We start from the raw sequence: 23851 nt of genomic DNA, 5'->3' as shown, positions 1-23851 counted from the left end.
ACACAATTTATCTCGCAATTTTTTGAAATGCATAATTTATACATAATTTAATTTAATGCTTTCCATTTTTTACATGCAAAATTGTGTCTTTTTGTCTTTGATGCTACTTGTGCCGCATCGAATTGGCAATTTATTAGCATATGTAGCTGCGTTATTGGTGGCTAGTTTTTGGGAACTTTAAGCATCCGTGCCTGAGTGGTTAGTGTGTGAGACTCAAATTTACTAGATCGCAGATTTGAACCCGACACGTAACCGAATTTTGACTTACTCGAGGCCTAGTTCAACTTTTTCTTATTTCACTTAGAGCTGCTTTTTGGTCGTGTTCTCGCAAGTGTTTGCCTAGCACAGCTTTGCATCTGTGTTACACGTGGTATGCGGCGTTTCCAGCCGCAGTAGTTTGTGGTTGTTGTGGGGTACTTGGAGTGTGATTATGGGAGGCGCGAACGTTATTGGCCGAACTGACTGATTTAATTTTTTATGACAATTTCCTTTGGAATTTTTTAATTTTAGGATCATTTTTTGTTAACCACAGCTTGGTGAATGCTCGGTAAATACTTAAAGATTTTATAATGTTAGTGGTTATGTTTTTTGCCTTTTTTTGAGATTGAATTTTTTTGTATTTAGTTGTTTCCCTCTCTACCTTTTTGTTAGCATGCAATGCTACGCTTTTGTTGTATCGCAAATGTTGCTCCACTTCACCTCTGTATCGATTGTAAATGGCAGGAACGGTAGTCGGTGTATTGAAATTTTACTTTTCCATATCTATCTATACTATATTTACACAAGCAAAACTTGTGTTGTTATAGTATGAATTATCTTATTGTTCCCAACCCAAATCTCAAATAATGTTGCGACGCAAATTTTGTTGCGATAAAAAGTATTCATTTTGAAATTGCTCATTTTGATCAATAACCAGCTGTTAAGTACAACCAATGCTAAGAATATTAACACAAACTATTTTTGTTCTGACTTTCGTAACGAAAGTAATGGAATATTTGTGCTCGGGTGGTTTTTTTCTTCAGACAAATTTCGACTTTTTAACTAGCCATTTTTGACGGATTTTTTAAAACTATTATTCGAAAAGTATTGTTGTCTTGAGATTGAATTTGTAAAGATATTTCACCTGTGATCATTTATTGTTCAGTTATGGGTGTTGAAAAATTGCCATTTTGGCCAATATGGGACAATTAACGGGCGGTATATTTCGGGCTATTAACGCGTAAGCGGAGATGTAATCCGTCATAGAAATTCTTCCTAATTGGTTGAAGGAAGCTTATTTGCCATCAATGATTTGTTACTAGGAGCGAAATTTTTCACTTTTTACATAGGATGGCGTGTGAGGGATGACTTCACAAAAAATTTCAAATTAAATAAATTCATTTTATTTTCAGTAAATTTATTTTTTTGCATGTTTTTACTGCTCTAGAGATTGCTCTTTAAATTGAAGAAAATCATTTGGAATTTTTTTTCAATGTGACTGGTACTGCTATTTAATCATTATTAGCGTGCGTCACTGAAGAAATTTTGTAGACTCAAAGTTTTATTCATTCAATTTTTCCCAGTAGCGTTATCGGTCATATTTTTGCTTGTGTATGCGAAGTGCAACTTCGCCTCTGGGTTAAATGTGCGTGACACGTATCTTGCCATGTTTAAGCGTCTTTTAGAACAGTTAAGGGCATAACCTATGTATGCGTGGTTAAGCTATATCGTATATTGTAATGCGTAAGATTTTTTTCGATTTTCCGGTTTGAATCTAGTGTTTGTTCCACCGCGTTAAGAGTTAGCAACTCAAAAGTGTGATGCTGTCAGAGTTGCCCCAGGGGTTGCGATTTTGGTTTCCAATTAAGAATGCCCAAATCCTTTTAGTGTGCGAGATGAGACGATTTTTTGTGATTTTTTTCAAAGTTTTTCAGAAAACTAAACTTTCAAAACAATTTACAAAAACTTGAAATTCGCAAATCTATAGTTGGGTGCTGTCAGAATACTCTCAAGAATTGCGAATATTGTTTCCAAATGTCATTGCTCAAATCCTTGTGGGTTTCGAGATATGAGATGTTGTATGATTTCTCTCTAATTTTTCAGAAAACTTGGATTTTAAAAAATTCCAAAATATTTGAAATTCCTAATCTGTTAGTTGGGGACTGTAAAGTTACTCTTAGGAGTTTCAAGATATAAATCTTACGCCCAAATGCGACTGCTCAAATGCTCTCAGTTTTCGAGATATGACGTTTTGTGATTTTCCAAAAAAAAACTCAAATTTTGAAATTCACAACACTCTAAATGGGGGCTGTCAGAATGCTATAGTGGGTTGCGAATCTCTCTTCAAATTATGACAGTTCAAATCATTGTAGTTTACGAGATATCACTTGAAATCTGGGGTGCCAGAGTACTCGAGGGGGTTGAGAGTCTCGCCGCCACAGATGACTCCCCGGGACTTTTAATTTTCCAGATGTGATGTTTTCATGGTTTTTTCATTTTTTCGAAACTACAAATACAAACTTCTCTCCAAATTCGAATTTTCTAACCATGTATTTGGGTACTGTGAGAGTAATCTTAGGGTTTGCAATTTAAGCATCCAATTGCGACGGCTCAAATGCTTTCAGTTTCTAAGATAAGACGTTTTTTGTCATTTTAAAAATTTTCAAAAAACTTGGATGTAAAAATTTAATTGCTTTTTTAAAATTTGATTTTAATAACTCATAGAAAAAATCTTATCAACATTTGAAAAAACTAACCCTGTTATTGGGTAGTGTCATAGTGCACTCAAAGGTGCGAGATCTTTTTTTCAATATATGCGGTTTTTTATTAGTTCTCAAAAATTCGAAGCACCAGAGGTGCGTTACACGCCAGTTGAATTGGAATGATCTCGAAAATAGATAATAGCAAAACCAGCTGAATGTGTTGAAAGAAAACAATTTTTTTTGAAAAGTGAAGTGTTTTTTCGAATACTTTTATGATCTCCTTCTGAAAACCAGACTAGGCGGTTTTTCGAAAAAAATGAAAAATTTTGTCTACTTTTCTTCTAGGTTGACCAATTTGATTTTTGGAGCTCTCCGGAAAAACTACAAAACCCTTCTTTTCTCAAAAGTTTTCCGCTCTGCTGGCATTTTTTTTGGAAGAAAAGGCTAAAAAAGTTGACCAAAAAATTGACTCCCTCGTCAATTTTGACTTTATTGGCGCCAAAGGCGCCTTTATAAAAATTTGAGGTTCGAGTGTTGGAAATTCGCAGCTCAGCTTCGCTTCTGTTTTTCAATTTTTTCTCTCGGCTATTTTAGCATCTCAAGAATTACTAGGGAACTAAACTAAATTGCTCAAAAAAGTCAATTAAAGGGGGTTTAGGATACATCCGCCTCTTGTTGTTTGCTAATTGGATTGGGTGATAGTGTCTCTAACATGCGTTTAAAGCGTGCAGAATACGATGAAGGCCAATTAAAAAACTGCAGTTTATCCAAAAAGGGGTCTTAAGTCATAATATCTGCATTTTCATTTAATTTGTTTATTTATAAATGTAAGATACAAGAAATCAAGAAAATTCTAAAAAAAAAGTTTGCATTGTTATAAAATTTTTTATGTAAATTTGAAATACTAGCACTGATTGCTAATTAATACCATTATGTACACTTGTTTCAAAACAGCTAATAAGAATTTAATGAAAATTGGAAGCAGGACAATACACTTCACCCTACCTCAACCTACCATATGCACTCACTGATATGTCGAAGGAAACTGAAACAAGATCCAAACAATCTGCGCGGTTTGGTTCCTGGATATAGAATATCTGAAAATGAATCTTTTCGATAGATAATCTCTTTGGCCGACAACTTAAGTGTCTAGTGTGGTTTTGAATTTGGGTTGTGAGTGTTCCCCAAAATGCAGGGATAACCTCAACTCAACTACCCACTCAATTGTGCATAATTCATACTTTTACCCCTCTCTTTTGCCGTATAGAATGGGAATAATAGAATACAATAATTCAAGGTATTCCCTGCTTTTCTCCCCTTGAATCGCTTGTTCGTACTTTTACTGTAAATGAAAACAAACGCAAGGTGGTTGTGCACTTTGCTACCTGGTTGAGTAAATGTTGTACATACAATGAACCAACACTCTCCTTGCCTCTGGTCGCTTTAGTATACTTGTGTTCGTTACAATTTCTCTGCCTTCGAAGATCATGCTACTGGTCGTTTGTCTCCGTTCGTTCCGATGACAATATCGGAGACTAAATTTTTGACACTAAATGAAAAATAGACTCAAACTCTATAATTTTAATGGTAGGATATATGTTGATAAAGTTAAACACAATTTATTGCATCTGTTGCATGTTTAAACTATACTCAGTCATAAAATACATGTCAGTCTGGTCTCTAAGGTTGCTAAGTTACATGTAGTGCTATCGGTTAGATGTTATTGTGAGTGTCAAACAGAGTTTTATTGGAAGTGATTTATCAAAAATTTGTGTTAACGCAGATACTACTAGTAGTTCATTTTTTTCTCTCTCGAAAACATTTTAAAGTTTATTCTATCAAATTTAGTTTTCACGGTTTCACTTTTGATTTCTATTTTAGTTCAATTCAAACGAGTTTGCTGAAAAGAAGGGTAATCAGGGGCGGATCTAGGATTTTCTCGAGGGGGGGGGGGCGGATTTTTCAAAAAAGTTTGACGACTATTTTTAGGTCGACCAAATTGATTTTCAGAGCTCTCCTAAAGCAGTAAAAAAAACGCTGTTTTAGTCAAATTTTCTGCGCCGCAGGCAAAATTTAAAAAAAAAACTGGTCAAAAAAGCCGTTTTTGAGCACTTTTTGGAAGTTTGACAAAAATTTCGCGTTTTTTTTGGCGCGCGCTCCCCCTTAAAGTTAGTTCATACTGGCGCCTTTAGAAAAATTTTAGGGTCGGTCAGCCAAAAATGGATTTCTTAAAAAGTACCAAAGGGGGGACCCTTTTGGTTGGCAGGGGGTCGAATCCTTGAGGGGGGAAGGAAGCGTCCGCCCCTGAGAGTAATGAAGTCTAAAAAATGGAAACTGCGCAAAATTTTTAAATGACGAGACTAAAAATGAATTTTGGCTTCTAGAAGTTCTAGTGGAAAAGAAAAAGTTTTTATTGACGCAGGTTTCTCTGATTATGTCAGTTTTATGGAAAAAATTGTCAACCATAAAAGATTCATTAAACCTTTTTGAGTTTAGGTTTAACTGCACCTTCGAGCCTGCGTGCTTTCATGTATTAGTACGGACCTTTTTTTTGTAAACCAAGTCGCAAATAAAAGTATTCCTTATAAGTGTTCACTTAATTGTGGCTTTTTTGCTATAATCACGATCTTTAGCATTGGAAATTTTATAGCATCTGTTCTTTGCTTTCTTTGTGACTATTGTTTGTGATTTATTAAGCTTCCTGGCTCAGTGGTTAGTTCGTGAGACTATTAATCTCTAGGTCGAAGAGCGAATCCGATATGTCGCCGAATTTTTAATAATTTAAGGATTATTTCAAATGTCAATTAGCTATGTTTTTGAAATGCATAATTTATACTTAATTTAATTTTATGCTTTCCGTTTTATTACATGCAAAATTGTGTCTTCTTGTATTTGGTGATACTTGTGCCGCATCGAATTGGCAATTTATTAGCATATGTAGCTGCGTTATTGGTGGCTAGTTTTTGGGAACTTAAGCATCCGTGCCTGAGTAGTTAGTGCATGAGACTCAAATTTACTAGGTCGCAAATTCGAATCCGACACGTAGCCGAATTTTTTTTTTTTCGAAGCCTAGTTCTACTTTTTTCTATTTCACTTGATAGAGCTGCTTTTTGGTCGTGTTCTCGCAAGTGTTTGGCTAGCGCAGCTTTGCATCTGTGTTACACGTGGTGTGCGGCGTTTCCAGCCGCTGTAGTTTGTGGTTGTTGTGGGGTACTTGAAGTGTGATTATGGGAGGCGAGAATGTTATTGGCCGAACTCACTGATTTATTTTTTTTGTGACAATTTCTTTGGGATTTTTTTCGTTTTAGGATCAATTTTTGTCTAACCACAGCTTAGTGAATGCTCGGTAAATACTTAAAGATTGTATAATGTTAGTGGTTGTGTTTTTCGCATTTTTTTGAGATTGATTTTTTGTTTCCCTCTCACTGCCTTTTTGTTAGCAGGCAATGCTACGCTTTTGTTATATCGCAAATGATGCTCCGCTTCGCCTCTGTATTTAGTGTAAATGACAGGAACGGTAGTCGGTGTATTGAAATATTACATATCTTCATCTATATCTATCTATACTATATTTACACAAGCAAAACTTGTGGTGTTATAGTTTGAATTGTCTTATTGTTTCCAACCTAAGTCTCAAATAATGTTTCGACGCAAATATTGTTGCGATAAAAGGTGTTCATTTTGAAACTGCTCATTTTGATCAATAACCAGCTTTTAAGTACAGCCAATGCTAAGAATATAAACACAGACTTTTTTGTTCTGCTTTTCGTAACGAAAGTAATGGAATAATTGTGCTCGTGTGGTTTTTTTTTCAAACAAAGTTCGACTTTTTAGCTAGCCATTTTTGACGGTTTTTTTTTCATTATTCGAAAAGTATTGTTGTCCTGAGATTGAATTTGTAAAGTTATTGTATTTTTTTAATGTGACTGGTACTGCTAGTTCATCATAATTAGCGCGCGTCACTTATGAATATTTGTAGTCTCAAAGTTTTATTCATTCAATTTTTCCCAGTAGCGTTTTTGGTCATATTTTTGCTTGTGTATGCGAAGTGCAACTTCGCCTCTGTGTTAAATGTGCCTGACACGTATCTTGCCATGTTTAAGCGTTTTTTAGAACAGTTAAGGGCATAACGTATGTATGCGTGGTTAAGCTGTATCGTATATTGCAATGCGTAAGATTTTTTTTCGATTTTCGAGTTTGAATCTAGTGTTTGTTCCACCGAGTTAAGAGTTAGCAACACAAAAATGTGATGCTGTCAGAGTTGCTTTAGGGGTTGCGAATTTGGTTCTCAATTAAGAATGATCATATAGTTTTAGTGTACGAGATGAGACGATTTTTTGTGATTTTTTCAAAGATTTTCAGAAAACTTAACTTATAAAATAATTTACAAAAACTTGAATTTCGCAATCTGTGGTTGGTTGCTGTCAGAATACTCTCAAGGATTGCGAATATTGCTTCCAAATGTTACTGCTCAAATCCTTGTGGGTTTCGAGATATGAGATGTTGTATGATTTCTTTCTAATTTTTCAGAAAACTTAGATTTTAAAAAATTCAAAAAAAAAATTTGAAATTACTGATCTTTTAGTTGGGGACTGAAGGTACTCTCAGGAGTTTCAAGATATAAATCTTCAGCCCAAATGCGACTGCTCAAATGCTATCAATTTTCGAGATATGACGTTTGTGATATTCCAAAAAGAAACTCATAAATCTGAAATTTAAATTTTTTTGTCAAAATTTGAAATTCCCAACACTCTATTTGGGGGCTGTCAGAATACTATCGTGGGTTGCGAATCTCTCTTCCAATTATGAATGTTTGAATCTTTGTAGTTTACAAGATATCACGTGAAATCTGGGCTGCCAGAGCAGTCGAGGGGGTTGAGAATCTCGCCGCCACAGATGACTCCCCAGGACTTCTTAATTTTCCAGGTGTGAAGTTTTTTTGGTTTTTCATTTTTTTTCGAAACTATAAATACAAAATTTTCCCCAAATTCGAAATTTCTAACCATGTATTTGGGTACTGTGAGAGTAATCGTAGGGATAGCAATTTTAGCATCCAAATGCGACTGCTCAAATGCTTTCAGTTTCTAAGATGTGACGTTTTTTGTCATTTTAAAAATTTTTAAAAAAATTAGACGCAAAAATTTAATGGCTTTTTCAAAATTTGATTTTAAAAACTCATAGAAAAAACTTCTCAACATTTGAAAAAACGAACCCTGTTATTGTGTAGCGTCATAATGCACTCAAAGGTGCGAGATCTTTTTAAAAGTGAAGTGTTTTTACGAATAACTTTTTGATCTCCTTCTGAAAACCAGACTAGGCGGTTTTTCGAAAAAAAAATGTAAATTTCGTCTACTTTTCTTCTAGGTTGACCAATTTGATTTTTGGAGCTCTCCGGAAATACTAAAAAAAACACTTTTTTCTCAAAATTTTTCTGCTCTGCTGGCAATTTTTTTTTTGAAAAAAAGGCTAAAAAAATTGACCAAAAAATTGCTTTTTTGCGGCCCACACTCCCTCGTCAATTTTGTTTATATTGGCGCCAAAGGCATCTTTATAAAAAAAAATTGAGGTTCGGTTGTTGGAAATTGGAAGCTCAGCTTCGCTTCTGTTGTTCAATTTATTCTCTTGGCTATATTAGCATCTCAAGAAGTACTGGGGCACCAAACTCAATGCTCAAAAAAAGTCAATTAATGGGGGTTTAGGAAACATCCGCCTCTTGTTGATTGCTAATTGGATTGGGTGATAGTGTCTGTAACATGCGTTTAAAGCGTGCAGAATACGATGAAGGCCAATTAAAAAACAGCGGTTTGTCCAAAAAGGGGTCTCAAGTCATAATATCTGCATTTTCAATTAATTTGTTCATTTATAAATGTAAGATACAAGAAATCAAGAAAATTCTAAAAAAAAAAGTTTGCATTGTTATAAATTTTTTTAAATGTAATTTTGAAATACTAGCACTGATTGCTAATCAATACCATTATTTACCCTTGTTTCAAAACAGCTATTAAGAACTTAATGAAAACTGGAAGCAGGACAATACACCACACCCTATCTCAATCTACTATGCCGTTCTACGTATGCCATTCTTACCTATACACATATCTACCGTATGTATCTATCTACCTATACGAGTCTTCCATACGCCCTATGCTGTCCTATTGAGCTGTTTTATTTGAATCGCTTGATTGTTTTCTTTTTCTATATGAACCGGAATCTCTTTTTAAATCACTTGATTTTTAGAATTAACACTCACTGATATGTCGAAGGAAACTGAAACAAGATCTAAATAATCTGCGCGGTCTGGTTCCTCGATATAGAGTATCTGAAAATGAATCTGCTTGATGGATAATCTCTTTGGCCGACAACTTAAGTGTCTAGTTTGGTTTTGAATTTGGATTGTGAGTGTTCCTATAATGCAGGGATAACCTCAACTCAACTACCCAATCAATTATGCATAATTCATACTTTTACCCCTCTCTTTTGCCGTATAGAATGGGAATAATAGAATACCTTAATTCAAGATATCCTCTGTTTTTCTCCCCTTGAATCGCTTGTTCGTACTTTTACTGTAAATGAAAACAAACGCAAGGTGGTTGCGCATTTTGCTACCTGGTTGAGTAAATGTTGTACATACAATGAACCAACACTCTCCTTGTCTCTGGTCGCTTTAGTATATTTGTTTTTGTTACAATTTCTCTGCCTTCGAAGATCATGCTACTGGTCGTTTGTCTCCGTTCGTTCCGATGACAATATCGGAGACTAAATTTTTGACACTAAATGAAAAATAGGCTCAAAGTCTTATAATTTTAATGGTAGGACATATGTTGATAAAGGTAAGCAGACAATTTATTAAGTCTGTTGCATGTTTAAACTAAACTCAGTTATAAACTACATGTCAGTCTGGTCTCTAAGATTGCTAAATTACATGTAGTGCTATCGCTTAGATGTTATTGTGAGTGTCAAACAGTTTTATTGGAAGTGATTTATCAAAAATTTATGTTAACGCAGATACTACTAGTAGTTTTTTTCTCTCTCGAAAACATTTTTAAGTTTTTTCTATCAAATTTAGTTTTCACGGTTTCACTTTTGATTTCTATGTTAGTTAAATTCAGTTGAATTTGCTGAAAAGAAGGGTAATCAGGGGCGGATCTAGGATTTTCTCGAGGGGGGAGGGGGATTTTTCAAAAAGTTTTGACGACCTTTTTTTTAGGTGGACCAAATTGATTTTCAGAGCCCTCCTAAAGCAGTAAAAAGGCGCTGTTTTAGCCAAATTTTCTGCGCCGCAAAAAAACAGGTCAAAAAAGCCGCAAAAAAACAGGTCAAAAAAGCCCTTTTGGAAACGTTTGACAAAAAAGTCGCGTTTTTTTTGGCGCTCGCTCCCCCTCAAAGTTAGTGTATACTGGCGCCTCTAGAAAAATTTTAGGTTCGTCGGCCGAAAATGGATTTCCTAAAAAGTACCAAAGGGGGGACCCTTTGGGTTGGCAGGGGGTCGAATCCCTGAGAAGAGAGGCGTCCCCCCCCCCCCCCCCTCCGAAAAAAATCCGCCCCTGAGTGAGTTGTCAATTACTTATTGAAGGTGGCGGTTTTTTGTTGTTTTTGTCTGATGTTGATGTTTACGTATTCAGGTCTGTGTTTTTGAGTGTCTGCTTCTTGAAATTCTAGTGGAATAGAAAAAGTTTTCATTGACGCAGGTTTCTCTGATTATGTTAGTTTTATGGAAAAAATTGTCGAACATAAAAGATTCATTTAACTTTTCCGAATTCAGGTTTAACTACACCTTGGAGCCTGCGAGCTTTCATGTATTAGTACGGACTTTTTTTTCTAACCTAAATCGCGAATAAAAGTATTCATTATAAGTTTTCCATTATTTGTGGCATTTTTGCTATAATCACGATCTTTAGCATTGGAAATTTTATAGCATCTGTTCTCTGCTTTCTTTGTGACTATTGTTTGTGATTGAATAAGCGTCCGTGGCTGAGTGGTTAGTTCGTGAGACTATTAATCTCTAGGTCGAAGAGCGAATCCGATACGTAGCCGAAGTTTTAATAATTTGAGGATTATTTCTACTTTTTCAACTGTCAATTAGCTATGTTTTTAGTTAACTTTCCCTGACTGGTACCATTTTTGATTCTTTTTCGGTGAGAAAATTTATGCGGCATAAATAATTTCAGCTCATGTTTTGTCGGTTTAGTGTGCTTATTTTGCTTAGGTTTAAGGATAGAAATTGATCATTTTTATTTTGAATAAATCAGCTAAGGTTATAGTATGAAAGTTACAAATTTAAGCACTTTAATCTTTTTGTTTATAATTTACATCAATGCCTTCATCTTGACTGCTGCTCTGTTCTGTCTTTTATAATTGCAAAGCAAATATATTGGTATCAACTTTATTTTTCTTCCAACCTTAGTCGGAAATAAGAGTGCTTTTTTGGTGGCACTTTTGAATCGATAGGCTGCAGTAGCAGTATAATATTATATGTGCTTTGGCATTTGATTAGTAAAAGTTAGCATAGCTGATGCATTCTCAGTTTATCACATGAACCGATAGAGGTTATCTGTTTCAAGCAGCAGTACAGTGATAAAAAGCTCGACTTCAGAAATTTTTCAACACAATGTTTTTGAAATGCATAATTTATACTTAATTTAATTTTATGCTTTCCATTTTATTACATGCAAAATTGTGTCTTCTTGTATTTGGTGATACTTGTGCCGCATCGAATTGGCAATTGATTAGCATATGTAGCTGCGTTATTGGTGGCTAGTTTTTGGGAACTTAAGCATCCGTGCCTGAGTAGTTAGTGCATGAGACTCAAATTTACTAGGTCGCAAATTCGAATCCGACACGTAGCCAAATTTTCTTTTTTTCGAAGCCTAGTTCTACTTTTTTCTATTTCACTTGATAGAGCTGCTTTTTGGTCGTGTTCTCGCAAGTGTTTGGCTAGCGCAGCTTTGCATCTGTGTTACACGTGGTGTGCGGCGTTTCCAGCCGCTGTAGTTTGTGGTTGTTGTGGGGTACTTGAAGTGTGATTATGGGAGGCGAGAATGTTATTGGCCGAACTCACTGATTTATTTTTTTTGTGACAATTTCTTTGGGATTTTTTTCGTTTTAGGATCAATTTTTGTCTAACCACAGCTTAGTGAATGCTCGGTAAATACTTAAAGATTGTATAATGTTAGTGGTTGTGTTTTTCGCATTTTTTTGAGATTGATTTTTTGTTTTTAGTTGTTTCCCTCTCACTGCCTTTTTGTTAGCAGGCAATGCTACGCTTTCGTTATATCGCAAATGATGCTCCGCTTCGCCTCTGTATTGAATGTAAATGGCAGGAACGGTAGTCGGTGTATTGAAATATTACATATCTTCATCTATATCTATCTATACTATATTTACACAAGCAAGTCTCAAATAATGTTGCGACGCAAATTTTGTTGCGATAAATAGTGTTCATTTTGAAACTGCTCATTTTGATCACTTCAAAATTTTTGTAGACTCAAACTTTTATTTATTCAATTTTTCCCAGTAGTGTAATCGGTAATATTTTTGCTTGGGTATGCGAAGTGCAACTTCGCCTCTGTGTTACACGTATCTTTTTTGTGCGTGACACGTATCTTGTCATGCTTAAGCGTTTTTTAGAACAGTTAAAGGCATAACGTATGTATGCGTGGTTAAGCTATATCGTATTTTGCAATGCGTAAGATTTTTTTTCGATTTTCCAGTTTGAATCTAGTGTTTGTTCCACCGAGTTGAGAGTTAGCGACACAAAATTGTGATGCTGTCAGAGTTGCTCCAGGGGTTGCGAATTTGTTTTGTTATTAAGAATGCCTAAATCTTTTTAGTGTACGAGATGAGACGATTTTTTTGTGATTTTTTCTAAGATTTTCAGAAAACTAAGCTTATAAAATAATTTACAAAAACTTGAAATTCGCAAACCTGTAATTGGGTGCTGTTAGAATACTCCCAAGGATTGCGAATATTGCTTCCAATTGTGACTGCTTAAATCCTTGTGGGTTTCGAGATATGAGATGTTGTATGATTTCTTTCTAATTTTTCAGAAAACTTAGATTTTAAAAAATTCAAAAAGATTTGAAATTCTTTATCTTGTAGTTGGGGACTGTGAAGGTACTCTCAGGAGTTTCAAGATATAAATCTTAAGCCCAAATGCGACTGCTCAATTGCTCTCAGTTTTCGAGATATGACGTTTTGTGATATTCCAAAATAAACTCAGAAATCTGAAATTTAAAATTTTTTGTCAAATTTTGAAATTCCCAACACTATTTGGTGGCTGTCAGAATACTATCGTGGGTTGCGAATCTCTCTTCCAATTATGAATGTTCAAATCTTTGTAGTTTACAAGATATCACGTGAAATCTGGGCTGCCAGTGTTCTCGAGGGGTTGAGAATCTCGCCGCCCCAGATGACTGCCCAGGACTTTTTAATATTCCAGATGTGAGGTTTTTATGGTTTTTCATTTTTTTTTCGAAACTACAAATACAAACTTCTCTCCAAATTTGAATTTTCTAACCATGTATTTGGGTTCTGTGAGAGTAATCTTAGGAGTTGCACTTTTAGCATCCAAATGCGACGGCTCAAATGCTTTCAGTTTCTAAGATGGGCCGTTTTTTGTCAAAAACTTAGATGTAAAAATTTAATTGCTTTTTCAAAAATTGATTTTAACTCATAGAAAAAAACTTATTTTTGAAAAAATGAACCCTGTTATTGGGTAGTGTCATAGTGCACTCAAAGGTACGAGATCTTTTTTCAATATATGCGGTTTTTTATGAGTTCTCAAAAATTCGAAGCACCAGAGGTGCGTTACACGCCAGTTGAATTGAAATGATCTCGCAATTAGATAATAGTAACCCTTGCTGAATGTGGTGAAAGAAAACAATTTCTTAAAGAAGTGAAGTGTTTTTTCGAATACCTTATGATCTCCTTCTGAAAACCAGACTAGGCGGTTTTTCGAAAAAAAATGAAACTTTTGTCTACCTTTCTTCTAGGTTGACCAATTTGATTTTCCGAGCTCTCCGGAAATACTATAAAAACCCGATTTTGTCAAAAATTTTCTGCTCTGCTGGCAATTTTTTGAAAAAAGGCTAAGAAGTTCACCAAAAAATTGCTTTTTTCGGCCCACACTCCCTCGTCAATTTTGTTTATATTGTCGCCAAAGGCGCCTTTATAAAAGTTTGAGGTTGGCCAGCCAAAATTGGATGTAAAATTTTACCAGAGGGAGGACCAATTGGAAAAGTTTTGCAACCAGAATTGAGGGATGAGGCGGCACGCTACTGTTCCTGTCTATCCTTGCGTGTTGTAGAAATAAAATTTATCAAGTAGCCGTTTTAAGTGCCGCTTTGCCAAAAATTTCTCATCATGAAGCTTTTTTCATTTGAATGCAGTCAAATGCAAAAGGAGGTTTTGGATATTGATGATTGTATATAGATACACTTCAAAATTCAATCGAATGTATATATGAATATGTTGTGTAGAAACTAATGTATTGTTGTTTGTGCTCCAGGGACCTTGCAGCCAGGAACTGTCTTGTAGGCGATGGTGATATCGTAAAGGTGGCTGACTTTGGTCTCTCGAGGTTGATTGGGGAGGCGGAGGAGTGCTACCAGGCCAGAGAGGGAGCCAAGTTCCCAATCAAGTGGACAGCTCCAGAGAGTCTCGCCTTCAATAAATTCTCAACTAAAAGTGACGTATGGGGTGAGATATGTTCAATCTACTGCCTGTTTCTTCTGTGATCTTGATTTTTTATCCATCTGTTCCCATTGTGAACTATGTGACAAGTTCTACTGAAAGTTAAACACATGTGTTCAATATGTTTCAGTGCTTTATTTTAAAAGAAATCTATAGTATGCGATATGTTTCCCTGCGTTGTTTGATCAATCAAACAAACGAAATATAAAGTCAAAACTACGTGTTGGTTTAATTTTTTTTCAAATGTGTTGTATACCAGATAAGCAACTGTGTTGTATACCAGTGTCTCCATTTGTTTCACAAAATCTCTGGATGCAATATTCAGCTGTTTATCTTCTACATAAAAGCTGGTCCGATGAACTTTACTGAAAGTAAAAGCTGTTTATGGAGCATCTCCATTTGGTTCATTAAGTCGTCGATTGGTTTCTCAATATTTATATCTGAACTGTTGCAATACTCATTGAACACATTTTGTAACTGTTTTACTGAATGTTTCAGCTTTCGGCGTACTACTTTGGGAAATAGCGTCTGGAGGCATGTCTCCCTACCCTGGCGTGGAATTGTGTGGTCTCTACGAGTATCTCCAACAAGGCAGTCGACTCAGTCAGCCCCCTGAATGTCCCAACTCCCTTTACACAATGATGCGAAAGTGCTGGCAATGGTTGCCGAGAGATAGACCATCGTTCGCAGAGATCAACTTCCAACTGGCGTCTCTTCTGGACGAGGTAAGGCAGGAACTGGACGGGCAGCTGAGCTCCGCTTCTTCTGGGAGTTCACAGAGCCCTGAGAGGACACTGGATCAACCTGGACCTTCTGCTACTGGCAATTCTACAATGTCGAACGTAGATATATCTTCTGGTGCAATAAGCGACGACAGTTTTGAAGGTAAATAAGCGCCTCAACGAAGAGTTTAGAAATGGAGATGTTTCTCTATATGATAAAAATTCATTGTTACCAAAATTTTCCATACTTAGACACTCATCTTTTCTGAAGAGACACTGAAATGATATGAATTTGAATGTGTCGCTTCTAGCAGAGATTAGTATCGATAAATTATGTTGCCTTTAGGAGGTATTAGCTGTGGATCCCACACACCAGATCTGGATTCTCCTGAAGGAACCCTGGACCATATTGGCAGAAGATCAGTGTCAGGGGGAGCCGGTGGATATAACGCGGGTACTGATTCTGACTCGGGGATTGGAGGAGGCCATTTTGGCCAACAGTTATCAGGAAGCACTCCAGATAGTGATACGGATAGCAATGCCCGGCTGAGACATGCTCTGTTTTCAAAGAAGAATGCCCCTGCTCCTCCAATGAGAACATCTTCTTTTCAGATCAAAGAGTCACCGTCTTTCACTACTGCTGGCAATGTACATTCGGATTCGTCGAATTTGAAGACTCTTGCAATTGATACAGGTCAGAAATTTTCCTGCTTTCCGATGAACGGTTTCTTAAAGTTCTAAGTCATCGGCTATTGTGCGTTGAAGTTTTGTGTGTTAGGTGATACTAATTCTAGTTTATTTGTAGATTAGGTGATACTAATTCTAGTTTATTTGTAGATGGAAGTGGTTCATCGCCCCTGGTTGGCCGACAGCACTTACTTAACAAACAACTTGCAGGCAGTCAAACATCTCCCACCTCATCGGATTCGCTTTCAACATTCAAGAGACCATCTACAAGCGACGAGTTAGGCCAGTCTCAAAGCAGTACTAATGTAGACTCAAATGCAACCGCGACAACAAGTTCCGAAATCAGATCTATGAAGACAATGTCTGTATATCACCACAACCAGAGTTCGGACTCCGAAGACGAAGTAATGGATCCGAACCAGCTCTGGAAACCAAGTGGTCTCTTGCAGAAAGCATCCTCGAACGCGGACATCAGTAACAACCCAGATTACGGGCATAAGAGTAAACCATCCCCGAATCCGAGAGTCCATTCCTCTAGAGATAATATGTTGAATCCTCCCACTGGAGCCGGCTCTTCAAAGTCGAGCACAGCGTCATCTTTTGGCGCGGGTAATCAGCCACAGGGATCATCTACGTTTTCAACGTTCGGATCTTCTGGAACGACTAATATCGCTCCTCCCATAAACTCTCAAGCAATTCAGAGCCAAGTTTCTCCGAACAAACCATTATCTGTAAAGGTACCTCCTGCGCAACATGGCTTCACCTCGTCAGAAATTGTGCCGATGGCAAAACCAGTTTCTACTTTTTCTAAGTCACCGGCTGCTTCTGTGGGACTTGCGGGAGTAGGTTCAGCAGCTGGAGGTGATGCAATGTGGAGAGCATCGATACCATCTGTACCCGAACTTCCATCATCGAAAACAACAGTTGCCGGTCAACCGCCCCACTCGCCAGTTAAAGTGACCTCTCCTTCCAAGGACTCAATTCCAGTCCCCATACCTAAACCAAAACCAGCTCCGCCCCCAGTGGGAGAACGATCAGTTAGCAAAGCACCCGGTCAGAATAGTTTGGCATCCAATAACCAACCCTCAGTTTCAAGTGCAGTTAACAAGGAATCACCTAACGGACAGCGCAAGTTTGTAGTTTGTCCGCCTCCTAAACCGTCGATATCCAAACAACCCCATCCGGAAGTTCCTGAAAATAAGATGTCGCCCACCTCGGCTACTTCAACGCCATTGCCAGCAGTCAAGTCACACAGTTCGAAATCGAAAAGTAAGGTTCCGAATCTTAATGATGATTTGATTTCGCCACCTCCTTTATTGCCGCATCAAGACAAGGTTCCATCTATACCACCGAAACCATCAGAATCGAAGCAGAAAACAAGAAAAGGTTCTGGGTCGTCTCCTGAAAGAAGAAGCGATAATCTTATTAAACCCTCAGCGTTCAAAAAAGCGATGAAATCACAAGAAGCTCCTCAATCTTCTCAGAGTTTACAGAAATCGAATATCAAACATGGTCACTCTAAATCGACAATAGATGAAGGATCTCTGAAGGCCTCGAATCTTAAGAAACCTCAAACACTAGCTATGGACAACCAGCCTTTAACAGGATCCAAACCAGATCTTTCAACGGCTACGGATCCCGTGGCCGAAATAAAATCTGGAGTGTCTCTACGTCAGTCAGTTAGAAGACCTCAAATTGCTACCCTCTCAGCGACTGAAACCGAAATTTTTGCGGACGTTGACCTCGAAACCTTGCTAAATATACGAAAAGACATTGAGAAGAGTCTCAAAATTGCAGTGAAGTGGGACGAGTTGAACTCAAATGAGCTATCAGTTTTGTGTGCTAAGCTGCAACGGTTTCACGAGTGTTGCAAGAACTACAGTATGGTCGACCTCAAAGTGTTTACACGTCGGAAGTTCACGGAGAAGGTGACCAATTTGGAAGGTGATATAGAAACGCTTCGCAAATCGGCCAAAATCACAGAAGCGAACACAGCAATTATATCTATGCTTCATGTCGTGACGGAAGTCGGCAGTATTCTAGGATCAATTGACATTGGCAGCTCAAAGTCTTAGTCGTGTTTTAGAACAATTTTTTGGTGAGTTTCACGGCCAATTTTTGTATATTGAGAATGATTTAACTAAGTTAAAATGAAAACTGCTTCTTAATACCGTTACGAAGTTTCTCGAGCTAATCATTTCTATGAAATGTTTTAATAAATTATTTTTTTTGTAATTTTCTATGCTACCATAGAAGTAAGTTTACCCCTAAAAGCCATGGCAGATAAAAGAATTATTAGACTAATTATAACAACGTCATCGTTCAGCTCGTGCTATGTCTTAAATTTGAAAATTCGAATGAGCGGACGACTTTCTTTTTTTAAAATATTTTGCGGTGAGAGAATTTTTTAAGCTCTTAATCTGTGTTTTTTAACTGTGTTCCATGAAGGGGACTTGACTTTTTCGCCGTAAAAAACTTACCACAAATCTGTAAAAAATGACCCCCTGCATTATGGAACCTCGACAGCTTCCAGGCTCATTCATACTTTTTCTTGTAGTACAGCGCGTGCTTTTAGATTCTAAACAAATCGAATCCTGACGGGACCTTGTTTTTTCAATATGGATTTTTTTTTGAGTTTTTTGAATTGGCAGACGGTCGTGAATTTGTTTCTGATAGTTCCTTGCTAATTAAAAGCCGATGAACGTAGTTCAGACTCTTATATAGGTCGCTATGATTTTTTTTTTAACAAGTCTTAAAATTTGTTCAGGCTCAATTTATTTTTTTCGCGGTTTGACTTTGATTTCGAACAGCGAAAGCGTAATGTATTGAAAAACGTGATCGACATCTGGTTTTGAAAGTGGAGTTTATTTATCGAGTTTCCCAGCGAAATAAACATTCTAACTTTTGATCCAGTTTTCTCAAATTGAGTTAATAAATCAAAAAAGTTTGATTCATAAATTGTTCTAGAAATTCGAAGAACTTTAAAGGCATCTATTTTTTTCTTTGCGATTCGAAAGATTTGCCTCTGAACTGCGTTCATTGACTCTTTTCTAATTGTCTGTTGAAACTAGAACTAGAGAGCAGCTAGTGTATTAGTACGAATATCTTTTTTTTAAACCTAACTAGCAAATAAAAGTTCTCATTACGCCTGCGATTAGTAAGCATTATCAAATCGGAATATAGACGTTTTTTTTTCGGGTTAACAAGTTAAACAAAATTAATTAAATTGAATCGCTTTTGAGTGGTTACTAGCTGGATGAGTTCTAAGTAACTATCAACTACTGGATGGGTGGTGCTACTAAAGGGTAGTTTCATGGGGACGTGAAATTTTGAAAGTTTTTTTTACAAAATCAGATATTTTTCGGCTTAATTGGTGTCTGCTCAAAGATTGTCGGCCTTGTTTCCGCTTCCTAAAATTGTTCAATTTCTAATTTGAATTTGAGATGTCCTGCTTGACATGTTTGCCCTGAGTTTCTGTTCGACAAAAACAGGTATTATGAAAATGTTTGTGACTGGGTTTTTCATTATTTTTTTGAGACGCTTTAGAAAATCCCATTCAGTTGTTTTTCATTAAACCCTTTGGGCGATTTTCTAAAGAGGTATCCATGGAAAGACCGTCTACACCCTTGTGTGCCTGCATACTTCTCTGGTCGCTCTTTGCTTTACCACTTTGTCTACAGCCTTCAATAAAGTCTGTAGGGAGGAAATTTGACCGATATTTTTATTTATTTATTTTTTCGTTTTCCCAAAAACAACTACCAAATCGGAGGTTTTTATTTCGATGAATAGAGCAGTCTATGAAAGCTCCCATCCAAAAGCGGCTCTGCCCAATTATTTTTAACACATCAAATTATGATCCTCGGAGTTGTGAAATTTTTGATTTTTTTTACTGTTCTTTTTTTAAATTGTGTTTTACTTTTCTCGAAAACTAACCTCCCAAATCTGAGGCGTGGGTTGAGTAGAGATAAGGGATAGTGGGAAGCTTTCCTGCATTAGCGGACTCTCATAATTGTTTATTGTACAAAAAGTTATCGTTCTCGGAAAAGTCAATTTTTTCATTTTTTTTTTCATATTGTTTATCAAGTTGACGAAAAAAGTACTCTCCCATGTCTGATACGTTGAATTCAATCCAGAGAACGGGTTGTGCAAAGCTCTAAGCCCAATTTACTTTAAGTCGATTATCGGAAAAATCAGTTTTTTTACCGTTATTTTGGAACTTTTTGACGTTTCTCAAGAACTACTGCGAAACCTGTTTTTTCTATTCAATCGAAATCACAAGTTGGGCGAATCTGTTCTGCATAAACGGCTACGCGTAAATTTTAATTTTCTTAGACAAAAAGCTATGATTCTCGGAAATGTCAACTATCTGATTTGTTGACCGTTTTTTGGACTTTTCTGTAACTATCTAGCCAAATCTCATATCATAGGTTTAGTCGACACAACAGGTTGTTGGAAGCTTACTTTTGTAAATTGCTACGCCCAGTTTTTTGTTAAAAAAAGTTAGGGCCTTCAAACAAGTGAAAATTTTGAAACTTCAACCGTTTTTGGAAGTTTTGTGACTTTACTCGAAAATTATACTGCCAGTTCTTAGTTTAAATTTTCACTCGAGAAACCCGATTTTGAGATTTTCTCTACTCAATCGGCCACGACCTGATTTTAACAAAAAAGTTAAGAATTTTGGAAAATCAACTTTTGAAACTTCGACCGTTGAGTAGAACTACCCAATTAAATGTGAGATGAACAGTTCAATCGAAAGAAGTGGTTGCGCGAAATTGTCCTGCAGAAGCGGCTACTTTTTTAAAGAGTAATGAACGAAGTGAGGACTCATATATAGGTATTGCTGATTTTTATTTGTTTTTTTTTTCAGGAAAAACTCCAAAGTTTGTTCACGCTCAATTTTGATTTTTCGCGGTTTGACTCGTGAAAGTTCTGTGCATTTCCATTGTTGAAAGGAAGGCAAAATCCAATGTCGAACAGCAAAAATTTAAAGGTCACACAAAACGTGATCGACTTCTAATTTCGATCACGTGAAATATCCTAGTGAAATAAAAGTTTTTCCTATTGATCCAGTTTTCTCAAATTGGGTTTATTTAAACAAAAAAGTGTCCATCATAAATTGTTCTATAAATTCGAAGAGCTTTAAGGCCATCTATTTTTTTTCTTCGAAATTCAAAATTTGAAGATTTTTGAAAAAAAAACAAGTTGTTCTTGTTTCAGTTTCATTGCGCTCATTACTCTTTTCCAACTGTCAGTTGGCTATGTTTTTTTGAAGAGAATCTTTCTGTCTATGGGAAAATTCCAAAATTTTAGTTTTTCACTCTTCTCATTTGATTAATAGAAACAACTAAGGTTTTGCCGAAAACCAATTTTTGAAGGTACGCATTTCTTACCGCATCAGTATAACATAAAAAAATATCAACATAATTCATGCAGCTTTAGCTCTGCTCTAGGTGCTGTTATCGAGTTATACGAAAAAGTTTGTTCACCTATTTGATTTCAACATTTATCATTTTAAAATTTTTTTTTAATGATTATGTTGTATCGCAAATGGCGCGAAGCTCCGCTTCGCCTGTGTTGAAAGTGGAAAATGTTCATTTATTTGATGGCACTTTTGCTATAATTACGATCTCGCATTGCGATTTTCTTAGCATATGTTTTGTGCTTCATTCGCGGCTACTGTTTCGGTCGTATTAAGTGTGCGTGGCTGAGTGGATTGCGTGTGGCACTCATAATCTCTAGGTCGCAGATCGAATGCGAGGCGTAGCCGAATTTTTACTAATTCGAGGCTCATTTCTATTTCTTATCATTGCACTTTATAGAGCTGCTTTTTGTCGTGTTCTCGCTAGTGTTTGTCTATGTGTGGCTATGTTTAAAATTATAATTATTTCACTCACTTAGTTTATTCTCGAAATAGATGTTTCCACTGTTTTGAAAACAAATTGCAGCATTTTTTCATTGCGTGAATTCACTTGATTCAGTGAAGATACAACATTACCGCCCAGGCTACTCAGAGTCGTTGATTTTTTTTTGTAAGTTCATTAATTTCCTTTGTTTAAAGGAAGGCAAACTCCACTATCGAACAGCGAAAATGTTTTGGTCTCGAAAAATGTTATCGACTTCCTATTTCAAAACGGAATTTAATTATCAGATTTTCCAGCAATATAAAATTTTTACCACCTGATCTAGTTTTCTGTAATTGGGTTTAATTCATCAAAAAATTGTCGATCATAAATTGTTCTAGAAATTCAAAGGTCTTGAAGAACATCTATTTTTTCTTGAAAAATCAAAATAGTACTTCTGTTTTCTTGCGTTTATTGACTCTTTTCCAACTGACTGCTGGTTACGTCCTGTAGTACGCAATGCTTAGCAAAAAGCTGGGGAAAACTGGCATGTAAGCATAGTAGAAAATTTTTTCATTTTATGAAAATAAGGGTACTGCTTCACGGCGACTTTTTATATTAAAAACGTGCCATTTAGCAGGGGTAGGTTCATTGCAATTTTGTGGCATCAAGTGCCATAGATTTGATCCTAGAAAAAAATTTAGGACCGATGAAAAAGTCTACAAAACCTAAATATAGGGCTGATTCACAAAAAGTTGGTGTTATGGCGAAAATGGCACAGAATATCAAAATGAGGGCTAATTCACCAAAAGTTGGGGTTAAGGTTACGAAACATCAAGGAAATGGTGTTAAGTCTAAAACGAAAGTTGCAGTTTCTTACCCGTATTTGTTTAATAACTTATTCTTAAAACTTGGAATCTCTTCAAATTCAGCCTTATAAAATAAAGTGTACACTTTTTTACCTCATAAAAAACGCGAAGCAAACAACGAAAAATGGTAATTTGGGATCATTTTTGGACCACCTGAAAGCACATGAGTTTTAGATATTAAGTAGCCATTTTCATGCAATGGTACCCACTTTGCAGTTAGTACTGAAATTTATCTACGGGATGGTGAGAAACGAGGTGCCCAACCATTCTTTGTTGCGGATATGAGACAAGGAATTTTCATTATTTGTCAATAAGCGCCGCTTTTTTACCCGCATTTGCTTCACAACTTTTTGAAACGTGGAATCTTTCAAGATTTAGTTTTGAACATTTTTCCCGATAATTGTACTTGATGGAAGAATAAATTAAAGCAACGCAAACAAATAGAAATTCCGTAGGACTTTAATTAAACTGAAACAAATGGCCCTTTTTGGGAACAATTTCGGACCAACTGAGAACACTTGTAAGTTTTTTTTGACAAATTGCAACTTCAATTTATAAATTGAGCCTAGTTTGCAGTTAGTACTGAAGTTTAGCTACGGGTTAGTGGGGTCGGAGGCGCAAAACTACATTTTTTTTGCTGAAGTCTGAGCCTGGATTTTTCAATATCGTCAAAAAACGCTGCTTTTCACTAGAATTCACCGTGAAATCTCTTAAAATTTAGCTTTAAGGTTAGGCGCAAAAGCAAAAGCCAAGCAATAGGGTCAACAGTATAGAACATTGTATTAAAACAACAAAAGCAACTCAAAATTACGTGGATGTTTATTTAAAATGACCGTTCTTTGGGATAGTTTTACCACCTGGAATTACCTTGAAGTGACTTATTGGATAACAAAGTCATTTTCATGTAATATCATGCTTATTTTGCTACTAGTACTGAATCTAATCTACGGGATGGTGAAAACATTCTTGGCTGCTCAGATACGAAGCCTGATATATTTTTTTCATCTGGGGGAACTCATAATATTTTCACTTGACTTAGTTACTTAAGTAATCAGTGCGGTGGGTGATTCTTCTGTTTTCAAAGCCAAAACACTAGGCACACTCCGCTTGACTTGCATCGTGGATAAATATTAAATTCCCTGGATCTTCCGTTAAATTACACTGAAAGTTTTTACCTTTTTTAAGTTGAACGAATCAAAAAATATGATTCAAATGTTAAATTAAAAAAGCATTTATATCTTAAGGCTCGAATGAATTTGGATTAGAACGGAGTCCGCTCGAGTCTTATGTAAACAATTACAACAAAAGCCTTTCATTTTAGTGTAGCATTTCCAATACTACAATGGCCAACAGCAAAAGTG

The 23851-nt window shown here is 36.3% G+C and overlaps 2 protein-coding genes across 3 annotated transcripts in view; one reads left to right on the top strand and one right to left on the bottom strand.

The window, feature by feature from the left end:
• LOC134839124 (tyrosine-protein kinase ABL1-like) overlaps positions 1-18065 on the top strand; it is a 39290-nt gene extending 21225 nt beyond the window's left edge. Inside the window, exons 6-9 of the mRNA XM_063854566.1 lie at positions 14188-14378; positions 14871-15257; positions 15441-15788; positions 15932-18065. Of these exons, the coding sequence (XP_063710636.1) occupies positions 14188-14378; positions 14871-15257; positions 15441-15788; positions 15932-17856 (2851 nt within the window). The 3' untranslated portion in view covers positions 17857-18065. The remainder of the gene's footprint in view (positions 1-14187; positions 14379-14870; positions 15258-15440; positions 15789-15931) is intronic.
• Positions 1-23851, bottom strand: part of LOC134840748 (COP9 signalosome complex subunit 2-like) — a 545309-nt gene that overhangs the window by 141168 nt on the left and 380290 nt on the right. The window lies entirely within an intron of this gene.

This window comes from Symsagittifera roscoffensis, chromosome 2 (assembly GCF_963678635.1).
Source record: "Symsagittifera roscoffensis chromosome 2, txSymRosc1.1, whole genome shotgun sequence".
Taxonomy (NCBI): domain Eukaryota; kingdom Metazoa; phylum Xenacoelomorpha; order Acoela; family Convolutidae; genus Symsagittifera; species Symsagittifera roscoffensis.
Note: the sequence above shows the minus strand (reverse complement) of the source record. Positions and strands in the feature narration are given on the sequence as shown.